At 44.2% G+C, this 13,595-nt stretch overlaps 1 protein-coding gene across 7 annotated transcripts in view; it reads left to right on the top strand.

The window, feature by feature from the left end:
* Positions 1 to 13,595, top strand: part of JAZF1 (JAZF zinc finger 1) — a 340,318-nt gene that overhangs the window by 186,555 nt on the left and 140,168 nt on the right. For 4 of the 7 annotated variants that reach the window (XM_042920890.1, XM_042920916.1, XM_042920935.1 and 1 more), the window contains exon 2: positions 5,817 to 5,889. In XM_042920890.1, coding sequence (XP_042776824.1) covers positions 5,817 to 5,889 — 73 coding nt within the window. Of the gene's footprint in view, positions 1 to 2,866; positions 3,103 to 4,373; positions 4,830 to 5,816; positions 5,890 to 13,595 lie in introns of those variants that run through there. The other 3 variants (XM_042920907.1, XM_042920882.1, XM_042920898.1) reach the window with 3 other exon arrangements.

Raw genomic sequence — 13,595 nt, 5'->3', positions numbered from 1 at the left:
TCGCATCCCCTTTTCAGCCCTGGCCTCCACCGTTCCCCTCTACCTCTGCTGTGCTTGATTTCCTGGTTCAGTGCCTCTGGACAATTAACCATTGAAACAAGCTTCCCATTTTCTGCTCTGAACTGTCCCTTCCTTGCCTTGTGAGTCTCCAGGTGCCTCCAGGCCAGGCCCAACTCAGGGCTTCCATAGCGGGTCCACCTCCTGGCACCTGGGTCTCTCCCACGGCAGGCACTTGAGAGTGTAAGCTGCTTCTCCTCTCTGGGTCACTTTCTACTCCTGCAGGGGTTTCCCACCTTCCAGAATCCTGGCTGAAATCACTGGTCTGCTGACCTCTCGCCTTTCTTTCTTCTCTCCCTCCGGAGATTTTTTCCTATTCCTGTAGTTCTACTTTAGTGTGACCTCGGGTGATGAAGGAAACAAATGCCCGTGATCCGTCTGCCACGTTTGACCAAAATTTCTACCTTCTGGTCCTAAAACTAGTGTATCCCTCCAATAATTGTGCGTTCTCAGACTTGCCAGCCACGGAGCTGAGCGCTGGAGAGAGAAGAGAAGAGGAGACAGGTTTTCACCTCTGAGAAGTGTGGAAGGGGGGCAGGACGGACCCGGATGACGCCTCTGTGGGTCCTGGCGAGGGAGTGGGGCACAGAAGGGATGTGGCGAATGCAGCCAGGGGTGTTGGGGAAGGCCACACTGAATAAACTAACACTCTGTGGTCTTTTAGGAGTTCAGCTGTTAGGGGAAGAGGGAGCACAGGCTACGCCCATTAATTATGACTGAGGGAGCCCAAAGAAAAGTGGTGGATCCAGCCCGGATCTTCTGAATCCTGCGTCTGACTGCGTGGGCCTATGCGTCTCCAGGGTCTTAAGCGCTGCTAGTCCCTCACTGCTTCCACACCCACGTCCTCTCAGCCTCCCACTCTTACTATAGACTCTTGGACAAGATCCTGGTTTGGGGAGAACGCCAAATGTGAAGGGGGCCCTCTCAGGGGGGCATGATACTGCCTCTTCAGCTCACTGGTGCCCCTCTCAGCCTGGAAACAGCTCATTGCTGATCGAGGCCTCGTCAGTCTTGGGGAGAGGTAGGACCGCTGGTTCCTCACTTTCTCGAATTTGTAAGTAATTCAGGCCTATAAAAATCCTAACAGAGTATGCTAGCTAAGGCATAGCCAAGGCCCGTGAGCTTATTAATTAAGCCTCCGTTAACCCAACAAACAACCTTGATGGCTTTATTTTGGCTTGAAGATAGTGCTATAAAAGTCCCCACATAGGCCACAAATCCACTCGGTTGCCACTGGTCCCCCACTCCAGAGACAGCAGGGCCGATGAGCATGAGCCGTACTGATTGACCACCATGGCCTTTCCTTCGTCGTGTTTTTTTTTTTAATTTTTTTTTTAATGTTTTATTTATTTTTGAGACAGGGAGAGACAGAGCATGAACAGGGGAGGGTCAGAGAGAGGGGGAGACACAGAATCTGAAACAGGCTCCAGGCTCTGAGCTGTCAGCACAGAGCCCGACGCGGGGCTCGAACTCACAGACTGCGAGATCATGACGTGAGGCGAAGTCGGCCGCTTAACCGACTGAGCCACCCAGGCGCCCCTCCTTCATCGTGTTCTAATTCCGCTTTCTATTGAGAAGGGTCTGAAAACTGTCCTTTTCCTTATTTCTGCCATCTGCCTCGCCATTTTCCTCGCCACTTGAGACGTAATGGGAGCTAGTGCCGTGACCTTGAGCCCTTCCGCCATTGAATTGAATCTATAAAGCCAGGAGTCACTATGACCCTAACGAGCTACAGAAATCTTCCACTTTGTGCGTAGTCCTTCCCTTACCCCTGAGCGTTCAAACTACTAGCCCGAGGTAGGAACCCTAGAAGAGGCACATTGCCGTCTATTTTAGAAGATGCCACGTTTCATGAAGCTGAAGGAGGCGGATAGGTTTTTATCACTTGGGTATTTATAAACCTTTACGTTCGATTTCTCTTAGCCATCAGTCAGTGGGCATCAGGGGGTGGTATGAGGCAGAAAAGCAGAATCCCTCCGTGCTTTTTCTTGGCTCCCCCGCTGCCCTGCTGAAAACATTTGGGTTTCTCTTCTTGTCACTGCTTAGCACCAGAAAAGTGGTAGAGTGTTGTCGTCTGTGGCCGTAGACAGCCACATTATAGAAAACGCTTGCCTTCCTGCCAGTTGCTGGCTTGTGGACCATCCTGCGGCTGTGGGGGGGAAAAAAAAGGAAAGAAAAAATCAAGTGCCTCGATCCCACAGCCCGTTTACCGAGGTGGATTATATCTCTGGGCCGTGGTAGCCGATGTTCCAGTTTCAGGTTTTTATTGGCGCCATAAACAAACAAGCCAGCGAACTATCTGGGCGACTGTGGGCTACAGCCATTGCCATTCATATCCCATTTCTTCCTGCAGCAGCTTATGTGCAAAAAAGTTCTCCATGGCGTGGCACATGGAATAGGGAAGTTCTTTTTATTGCCTTCAGTCCTATCCAGTGGATAGCATTGCTCTCTCCAGCCCCTTCTGACAATGGACGGTCCGTGTCCCCGAGGAGCGCGTTGTCATCCTGTGTGACAATCCTCGTCTCTTTTTGCTCTAATCCTTTCCTGTAGGGAGTTTCCAGCAGCAGGCGGTTACGTTTCTGCCAGGGAGAGAGAAATAATAAAGGCAGCTATTCTACTTTTACTGAATGTGAAGGGCTCAACGGCGTAATTAAATCCATAAAACGGTGAGTCACGATCACGGCGCACCAGCCAGCCAGGAAGCGAGGGACGGAGCCGAGGTTGATTTGCGACCAGCAGCTGATCCTGTTCCTCCAGTAGCACTCGTGTAGGCCTCTTCCTGATTTCTGGGCACCAAGCGCCTCATTTCATTTTTAAGAACGCGAAGCTTTAATGAATGTTCCAAAGCTTGCCCAAGGAAACATCTAATCTGAAAAAGATGTGGTGAAGCCTGGTAGATGTCTGTCTGGAAGGTCTGCTTTCTTGTCAGTTAACCAGAGTCTGCATCCGAGAAAAAGGGAATCCTGCCTGAGGTGCTTCCAGATGGTCTTTTTGTCATGGAGACGGTGGCGTTCGGAAGCTTCTGGAAGTCCATTTCGCCACTAGGTAATTTGAGGGTATGTGAGCATTAAGCCTAGCATAGGTTGTGGAAGGTAGTGAAACACCGTAAGAAAACGGTATTTCAAAACCTTGCTTTGCAACTGGCATGCAAACATTCTTGATTCTCTGTGAAAGATTATAAGGTGAAATTTGTGTTGTCAGTGGCCAACACCATTCATTTGAGCATCAGGGAACTGAAGGATTTTATATAAGGTGTTTCTTCGCCTTCTCCAAAGAGGCATCAGCACGTGACAAGGAAAAGAAGGATATAACTGTATGTTTGTGTGTATACTTGGTCACACACTAGTAGAAGAAAAGTGAAAGCCAAGGTGGCTTAGAGAGGAGCCATGTTTAAAACAGTTTAGAACTTTTATAACTTGGAAACAAAGGAAAGCTCCAGAGGATGGTTTGTGAGAAAACAGACCAAATGTCCGATAACAAGAATGAAGGCAACAGTGGAAGATACAAAAATGTTCATTGGCCTCCTAACTCTTTTCCCCTTTCAACACACATTTTAGGGCGCCTGGGTGCCTCAGTCGGTGAGCGTCTGACTTCAGCTCAGGTCATGATCTCATGGTTTCTGGGTTCGAGCCCCGCATCAGGCTCTGTGCTGACAGCTTGGGGCCTGCTTCAGATTCTGTGTCTCCCTCTCTCTCTGCCCCTCCCCTGCTTGTGTGTGTGCGCGCTCGCGCTCTCTCTCAAAAATAAACAAACATTAATTTAAAAAAAACAACAAAACACATATTTTAGAATGGCACTCTTCTCTTTCAAAACGATACACCTTATGAAATCCGGCACCAGATGACTCTGAAGGAATGGGTTTTAGTGAATCAAGTTCTGGCCCGCGTCTCAAAATCTCAGCACCTCTGTCATCAGGCGCTCCACGTGAGGTCAAACCGTTTTTGCGAGCGTTTGGGAGATTTTCCACCCAGACATTTGCAATCATTGCCTTGTTCTTTCTTATCTTCCTCTTGATTTTCGTGGTTTTTGTTTCCAATCTCTTGCTTCTTAACCTCGTTAAGCACCTGCAGAGACCTTGCAGGATTGGTCTGTCACTCACCATTTGCACACATAGCCTGCCCAGCATTCCAATGGACTGTTCTGGGGGATAAAACACCCTGGTGAGCATTGTTCTACTGTTCCTCTCTAGTGACCACAGGTGAGGTGCCCAGAGCATTTCTCAGAAACACAGCTATGCTTTGGGGGTCACAGCCAACTTGGATGAGTGTGAGGAGAGGTTGTATTTGAACACTAAGCTTCCCTTGAAGAGTGGTTGCCGGTATTTAGAGATCCGTGGGTCGTACCTGCGGGCGCAGTGATCTGCAGCCAGCCTCAGTTGCATATGTAACCATTGTGGGAGGGAGAGGAAATGCCGAGTTATTGATCTGTTCTCACTCGTGCTGCCAAAACCCGGAGACCCGACTTGATGGAGCCATTCAGAGAAGCTTTGTCTCTTGTTTCAGAATTGGGCTTCGAGGACCTGCAGTGGCAAAGGCCCAGGAAGCGGGAGTTCAGAGTAGTATGTGTCTGAAATTCTTGGCGTAGGAAAAACAATGAAGTGAACATGCGATTCTTCACTTTGGCACCAAGAATAAAATTGCCACCACTTCCCCGTGCGAGCCTGGGAGTCAAAAAGCGTTGGAAGTGGATTGTTAGGCTATCATTTTTGCCACCCGTGCTCTCTGCCACCACGTCTGCACCCCCACCCCCGTCACCTGTTAATGTGCTTTGGGGTTAGTGCGTGTATCTTACATCTACCACGTGCAATAAACACTTCCTGTACAAAGGTGCTTGAAACAACATCTGTCATTACATCAAAGAAGGTGTTATTGCCCAAGTGCAGCTGGACGAGTTCTAATAACGAGATGGCTTTAAATGAGGTTATAATGAAAAAGAAATCTGTGTGAAATGCCTGGACCTTTTTCTCGTGGAAAATAAGCCGTGTTCAGTTTTCCCCCTTTTATAGTCCCCCCATACAAACGTCGCCTTTGCCTGTGTTGAGCGCAGTCTTTGTTCGACGTGAGAAGCTGGAGAATACGCTTCTGGTTGTGAAAAGTGCACTTTTTGTGCGTGCCATGTTGGAGAAGCACCATTAAAGAAGGTTGCTATGGTGTTGAATTCTCTCTTCGGGGGGGAAAAGCCCCTCTGATGAATGTGGTATTTGTGGATTCTGAGCCAGCATGAGCATTCCTGATTGAGAGTCTAGAAAAGCTTATAATAAACTCATTATATAATTAAAAAGGACAAGAGCTACCCTCCAGAATGTGAATCCAAACCCAGAAAAGTCTTCAGTGAACAAGAACAATACTCAGTAGATTTTCAAATTGATGGAGCTTTCCAATGGCAACTAATTTGTTCCAGCATTCAAGTGAGCATAATTAACAGAGACTTTCTTTCTTAGGCCGATTACCCTCCCCAAACCATGCCAACATTGTGACTGTAAGCAGTGAAAACCAATATTTATGAGGGGGATTGTGCAAGAGTTTGTGTGACAGATGGACATTTTATCACTGTTGATGTTTGGAATTCCCTTGAAAAGTAATGTAATATCTTGTTATTTATGAATGAAAGAACAAATGATTGTGCGTTGCTGTCTGGGTTTTCTTTAAAATGAGGTATGTTAAATCTTTCTCTCTGTTGAACCTCGATTACTTTACGTTAGGTACCCTCGTATATTCTGATGCAAAAGCTGAAAAATCATAAATGTGTTTTTGTTACAGATACAGATCCACGTGTTTTAGAAAAACAAGAATTACAGCAGCCAACCTATGTTGCCCTCAGTTACATTAATAGGTAAGCCGTTTTCAGAATTTATAGCAACCTCGTATCTCCCACATGTTTATTTTTTAAATGCATCTTTTTAGCGGTAGAAAAAATTGCTTTCTCCCAGTCTTAACATATTTACTGGAGATTATTTCACATCAACCTCTATACAGCATTTTCTTGCTTCTCTGTTGCAAAGATGTAGGATTGTAGTTCTCTGTGCATATGCCTGAAAACGTGACTGATTTATAAGCTCATTCTGGAAGTATTTTGTATGCAGACTTAGACTATGCTCTTTTGACTTCATAGGGCAGTTTGGGAGATTAATGGATTTATGTTTGAGTGAACCTTTTAAACCCTCCGGTGAAGGGGTACTTTATGAATTCAGAACATTGTTGGAATATCAGAATATATCTGCAGGTAACAAACTGAAATAATTTAATATCAGAAAGTTATTTAGTAGCAGTTCCTTTGTAGTAAAAACGTTCTCAACAAGCGACCCCCATCTGTGTGGAGTAACAGGAGTTTTTCCTGAAACTGACCGTGTGAGCATGACTTTAGAGAACACTTAGAACTTGATACGAGTCTGTCGGAGGACCTGGTGTTTTCAGCCAACGTAAGTGATTAAGGAGACCGCGATTTCTGGAGACAACCTAAAATCGACTCATGTTAAGAAAACACACATCCCCAAAGAGAAAAAGGCAACATAAAAGCAAAACTGGTTTTTAATGAGAATGAGATACTCTGCTCGTAATTCGGTGCATGCATTTCTGTCAACTGCCCCCTTTTTTTTTTTTTTTTTTTTTTTTAAATATATGAGGCGAAGAGTGGTTTCAGTCTCTAGGTTCCAGAGCCGAGGTTCAGGGTCTGGAGTAGAAAATGGGGAATGAATGATCTGTGTTGTTTCACTTCGACGCATTTTGGGGGGAAAACTTACTTAAATCTTCAGAGAGCTTTGAGTTAGAGTTGCGTGTACTCAGTTCCACTTTCTTTTGCGAAGCAGGTTTTTAAAAGGGTTCATTAACATAAACATCTATTTGCATATTGCCTTTGGATTTCTCACTTATCAGCCTCGCCTGGAAGTGAGATAAAGTCTCTACAGTTTCTTACTGCCCATAATTTTTGAAATGTTTTAAGTGGAATACCTTCAAAATCACACCAGATACAAATACAGGTGTATATGCTTGTCTGAATTTCTCAGAAAACTGGTTTCCCAGGATTAACATGGGTCTTAAAGGCTTTAATTGTACTTTAGAGTTATGTGTACGTAACATAGGTTAAGTAGCCTACTAGTATTGGACAGTAGGATCTATAGGCTTATGGACTGTGACATTGAATAGGATTAGTGTGCCTACTGTTTTAGGTAAAATAAGTTACCTACATTTATACAGGTATAAATACCAAACTTTAATCCAATAAGAACGTGTGAGATTTAAAAAAAGGTTTTTTTTAAATGTTTATTAATTTTTGAGAGCGAGAGAGCGTGGGTGGGGAAGGAGCAGAGGGCGGGGGTGGGGGGTGGGGGGAGACACAGAATCTGAAGCATTGTGGTCCAGGCTCCAAGCTGTCAGCGCAGAGCCCGACATGGGGCTCGAACTCACGAACCATGAGATCATGACCTGAGCCAAAGTCAGACGCTTAACAAACTGAGCCACCCAGGCGCCCCTGGAATGTATGAATTTTTTGTATTCAGTCATTCATCATGTTGTCAGACATGTAGGCTGCAGCGATGTACTCATTACAGAGGCATCATACTCACCAAAGAAATACTCTGCCAGGTGTGACCTAGGACTACAAAAAAAAGGCAATAGGGACAAGGGCCACACCCAAAAACCACCAGAGAATTTGAGTCAAGTATGATAGTTTAGCATAAACTGGACAGTAGGATAAGCCTGAATCCCAAAGTCTTGGCATAGGAAAAACAATGATGTGAACGTGAGATTCTTAACTCCAAATTCACCATATCCTGCCCTAGAGGACACAGAGTAGACATACAAGGGGATTGATAGGTTTGCTGGTGATCTCTAGGTTAAGAGAAGGACTGTGCATGGACGGTTGCCCAGGTTACTAACAACCTTTCTCCCTCGAGATCCCTTTGTGCACAGTGCCACATTTGTAACATGGTACTTAACACCTGATAGACACTCTGGGTATTTGTAGGTGATAGATAAACACCTAGTAAATGAGAGGGCTGAGCAATGAATGAATAGCTGCAAGGAGGAAGCCAAGTCTGGCCCCAGGGAAAGATATGCTAAAAGGCGCCTTAGGGCCCTTAGACATAGAAGGGAAACCTTGAAATTCACATGAAGCCAGTACAAGAGTCAAGAAGAGAGCAACAAGGGTTAGGTAATTGGAAAGAAAGCTTGACGGCAATATACTGAAAACAGCAGAAAAGAGCACTATTGAAAAAAAAAAATAAAGTTGAACAAATAAAGATTTTTTTTTTTTCCCTCAAACCTCGGGGGAAAATAAAGTCTAATTTTGCTGAGCAGCGAAGACAAAAAAATCTCTCTGCTCATATACCTGTTTATACAACTCTAATGTACGTTTGAACATCTCAAAATTGAGATGAAACTTTCTTTGGCAAGAACATTGCTAAAGACTGAAATCTACGGAGTTTGGGGTCCTTAAAAATGGAGCTAGCTTTTTGGATTATAAAAAGAAAAGAGCCAAGTGGAAACTGGAGCCTTTATTTATACTTATTTTATTAAAAAAATTTTTTTTCGGGGCGCCTGGGTGGCTCAGTCAGTTAGGCGTCCGACTTCAGCTCAGGTCATGATCTCACGGTTCGCGGGTTCGAGCCCTGCGTCACGCTCTGTGCTGACAGCTCAGAGCCTGGAGCCTGCTTCGGATTCTTTGTCTCCCTCTCTCTCTCTGCTCCTCCCCCACCCATGCTCTGTCTCTGTCTCAAAAATAAATAAACATTAAAAAAGAACTTAGGATTTTTTAAATTGTAGGTAACTACACCTATTTCAAATATCTTTACTCTTGAACATAACGGGTCGAACAAATCTTGAATTCCTTGAAAAGCGGGTCTGTTATAACACCTGAGCAAACTGTAAAATGTAAATGGCTTAATAAGAATGAGAGAGACTGAATGAATTAGTAGGGTTATGGGAACAGTTTGGGGGCGGGGGGAGCCAGATATGAGCTTTAAGGACACGAAGCTCCGTTAATTTTGTCGTGTGAGGATCAACGAGAAGTCCATGCATGGGAAATTTAATTACTTAGTCTGTATAACATGCAAATGCCTGGAAAGTACAAAGGGCAATAAGAAAAGCTACAGATTTTGAATCAGAGAATAATGCAGATATAGTACTAGAAGGAATGAATGTAACTCTTCTTATGCTTGGAACTCGATGCTAAGCGTTTTTTACATTATTTGAGTCTTCTCAATAACCACGTGAAGTAGGTACTGTGATGATCTCCACTGTGCAGGTGCAGAAGTGGTGACACAGAAGTTAAGTGGCTTGTCGTAGGTCCCCAGGTGGTATGCAGGGGAGTATTGTGTTCAAACCTACACTGCCAGACTCCAGAATCTGGGTTCCTCATCACTGTACCGGCTGATTTGTTGGAAGATCAGAGGGAATTTGGAAAGCTAAGGTTGGACAAATACGGTTGGACAGCCGGGAAGAGGGGACACAGACCTAAAAATCAGAGTAATTGCCATGCTGTAGATAACCAGAGGGTCGCAGCCTAATAAAATCAAACCTTAGGAGACAGCGGGAGCCAAGCCTGCTAGGAGCGAGGTCCACCAGGGAGGCCTAAATGGTACCTCCCTACTGGGAAAGTGAGCGAGGGTGCTAGGCACATCCTAGCATAGCAGGCCTCAGCTGTGCAGGGGAGGAACACGTTCCCATCTCCAGAGGAGAGAAAGGGCGGAGCTCGTGACTTTAGGGGAAACCATCTAACACTCAGCGTGTCCCCAGTAGGCAAGTGGTGGGTGAACTGCAGGGTGAGTCTCCGCAAAAGGCTGATGAGGAGCACTGGGCTGCCCCTGGGGATTTCCTTCCAGTTCTTGTGATGTAGTTCAGGTAGCCCCTTGAGGTGACAAGATAGCTTATTAGTAACTGGTGACTCCCCCGAATGGGTAACGGAGCTAACTTACAGACGCGGTAACCTTCATGGGCGTGGCTGTTAGTTGCGTTATCTTTTCTACAAAACGTTCTTCTGAAGATGAAGTTTCCAAAGTTTAAAAATACGTGTTCACTTTGGCGTATGCTGTAAAGGGATATCCTGCCTAGGCGCAAATTGGTACCTTCTTGCAGTCAATCCTTGTCATTTACTACCTAATAAAAGTTTGATATTTTCTTGCACCTAAACTACAGCTCTACTGAAATTCTCTTTGTAAGGCTCCCTGCGTGGCTGGGCACAGCAATCGTTAGGTTTGACCTCCTCTGAAAGTGGAATTTTATTTAGCTTAGTGTTTGCTATTAAATAGCAAATTCTAAAATGGGTTTCATAGAACAGCAGTTCTGAGGTGTCGTTTTGTCTGTCTGCCTCTCTCTCTCTCTCTCTCTCTCTCTCTCTCTCACGCGTGTGCGCGCACACACACACACACACACACACACACACACACCTCATTTACTCATAAAGAATTCTGTGGTCAATTAAGTTTGGTAAATTTTGAGTTAAATCTGCAGCTAAGAAAACCATTGTATTTATCAAATCTTTTCCTTCCTTTGCTGCTATACATTTTAAGTCTCTAAGAGAGATGATCTATTGTTCATAGGGACCTGATCCCAGAGCACTTTTTCTGGAAGCATCTGATGGGACTAGTTTTGCATATACCAGCAGGAGGTGGCTACAGTTAGATCACTTTCGCTTACATCCTCAACTTCCCCAAGGAACCCTGAAGGCTTTTATGCAGGAAAGCTTTCTTTTCTTTTTCTGATTCAAAATGCAGAATGCTGTTTTCTCTTTCCTCACGGTCCGCTGGGACAAAGGAAAATAAAATTGTGCCCTTCTATGGTAACTCAATCAAATTTTTTGTGCCTCTTTTAATAGTGATCCCTTTCCTTCTCCTAGCCTTCCCAAACACCTAGTTGGCTTCTATTAAAATAAAACTTTGGGGTGCATGGGTGGTTCAGTTGGTTAAGCATCCAACTCTTGATTTCAGCTCAGGTCATGATCTCATGGTTCGTGGGTTCAAGCCCCGCATCAGGCTCTGAGCTGACAGTGCAGAGCCTACTTGGGATTCTCTGTCTCCTCTTTCTGCCCCTCCCCCACTTTCTCTCTTTCTCTCAAAAATAAACATTAAAAAAATAAGATAAAATTTTTATTTTCTTACTTAGAAACCATCACTTTATTTCCCCCGTCTCCAGTATAATTCTCTTCCATCTTTGAAAGAGAGCAATGCAGTGGCTAAAAGTATGGGTAGAGTGGGGCGTCTGGCTGGCTCAGTTGGTAGAGCATATGACTCTTGATCTCAGGGTTTTAAGTTCAAGCCCCATGTTGGATGCAGAGATTACTTAAAAATAAAATTAAAAAAAATGGGACAAGTCCGGCTACATAGAGACCTGTCTCTACTATTCATAAGCTTTGTGAGCAGGTTGACGATCTCAGCCTCTGTTTCCTCCTCTCTAATGACACTTTCTTCTTATGAGTATTAATTCGTGCATATGAAGCACATGCATCTCTGCCTGGGATGTAGTGTTACATAAGTATAGGTTTTTTAATTATTTTTTTTATATTCTCATGCTAAGTCACCCATCAAGTCAGTAATTAGAGGAACAACTGCAGAGGGGAAGCACTGCTTTGGAGTGAGACCAGAACCACTCCCACCAGGAAATAAGCTCCATGAGGGCAGGGACATTTTCTGTCTCCCACAACTGTGTCCCCAATCCACAGAATAGTGTCTGGCATATAATAGATTCCTGATGTTTATGGAATGAGTGAATGAATGCATGTGAATATGTGTATAAGTGAAAGAGAGTGAATAAATGTCCAGGAACTTTGGGGACCCTTCTGTAAGAAACCAGGAGCCTCTGCTACCCATGTGTACTGAGAAGGCTACATGATCAGAATGGATGCTGTGCTTTTATTCAGCATTCCTATGGGATGCAGCACAAAAATACACTGGTGGTTATCACTAGTTCTCCTGCCATAAACAACTGGACAAATTTATGAGATCATGGTTTTTAGGCTCTGGATAATAGGTAGTAAAGACTGATCCCTGAGAGAGAGGAAACATTAGGCAAGCTCTCTGGTCGTTTGGCTTATTCTGAGGACAATTTCCTTATGCAGTGGAGTATGCTAGAACATAAACACAGCATAACATTCCCACTGTCCTGAAAAGAGGTCCGTCAGTGTTGGGGGCAACTAAAGCTGCTGAAATCTGTAGCACAGGGGGACGGGAGATGAGAACGAGGCCACAGAAGTCTGTATGAGGGTCTTTCTTGAGTCCATAGCTGAGAGTGGGCTGTACATGCTGTTATTTGGGGCAAGACTGAATCTTACCAAAGAGCAGCAACTACATGGGTGAGAATGAAACAGTGAGACCAGAGGTGAGATGGTGCCAGTAGGCAGGGCATTCTAGCCCAGTCAGCATGGAAATGACTGGTTAACATCCTACTCTTTTAACTGAGATATTAGAAATAAGGACTTTGTCCTGGAGTGTGGCCTGCTTTAGAGCCACTCTAACAATACCTACAACCAAGTCTCTCCAAGATCTTGTTTGGAAATGGGTCCTGAGAAGTTAGAAGTTCTTAGGGAAACACTTTGGGCTTTGCACAGATTGGCCCTGAGAAGATATAAATCTAGGCCTATATAAATTCAACATAATCATCCTGAAATTGAACTGCCTGCTAGAGCACAAGTCAGTAGTCTTCATAGGAATGAATCAGATATCACGATGTCTAATATGCAATAAAAAATTACTAGACATGAAGGACAGAAAAATCTTAGACACGGGGAAAAAAGCAGTCAATTCAGACCCTCCCTAACATTTGATTTGGCCCAGATGCTAGTTTTAGGAAACAAAGACTTGAAAGCAGTCATTATAAATATGTTTAAGAACTCAAAGGAAAAATACACTAAAAGGTTGTTTTGAATAAAAATAAAATCAGTCTGGATACTTCTTTTAAATCCTCCTACCAGAATATAAACTGCTTAATGAAAGCTTTCTTCCTCTTTCCCACTTTTCTTCCCACTCCAAAACCTCACCTAATTCTCCCAAACCATCATTCTGGCTGTTTCAGTTGGACTCATTTTTGCCAGATTATAGTCAGTCATACCCTCATAAAAAATGCTGTAATTAGCCAAGTGTGCACTGGCCTTCTATTTTATACAAACAAGACTGAAGCACTTGATTTTTTTTTTTAATCTAAAGGCAGTAGGGTTTTTGTTGTTTGTTTGTTTTTTTGTTTTTTTAATGAAACCACCTGTTTGTGGTCTTCTGAGAGCAGTCCGTATTCATTACAATATAAGACCTGCTTTCGTATTTCCCTCCTTGGTCCACCAGATCTGAAGTTCTGGGTGCCCCAGCCCCATACTGAAGTTTGTGGGCTAATGCGTGCCATAAACATGTTGCATGCTGTTAGATCTCAAACACCAGACATTGTGCTACCATTTTCTTAACCTGTTTTTTTACGAACATCAGTTGAAACAAAGCCGAGATGGCTGCCTGCCAGATTTTCCTTGTAATATCTCTAACCTGATTTGGCTTGCTCATTGTGTTCTGCAAAAAACCATGTACTCTCAAGGGACACTGGGAAGCTGGAAAGAGCCCTTACATG

Source organism: Panthera leo, chromosome A2 (assembly GCF_018350215.1).
Source record: "Panthera leo isolate Ple1 chromosome A2, P.leo_Ple1_pat1.1, whole genome shotgun sequence".
Taxonomy (NCBI): Eukaryota; Metazoa; Chordata; class Mammalia; order Carnivora; family Felidae; genus Panthera; species Panthera leo.
The sequence above is the reverse complement of the archived record's forward strand: the minus strand, read 5'-3'. Positions and strand labels throughout refer to the sequence as shown.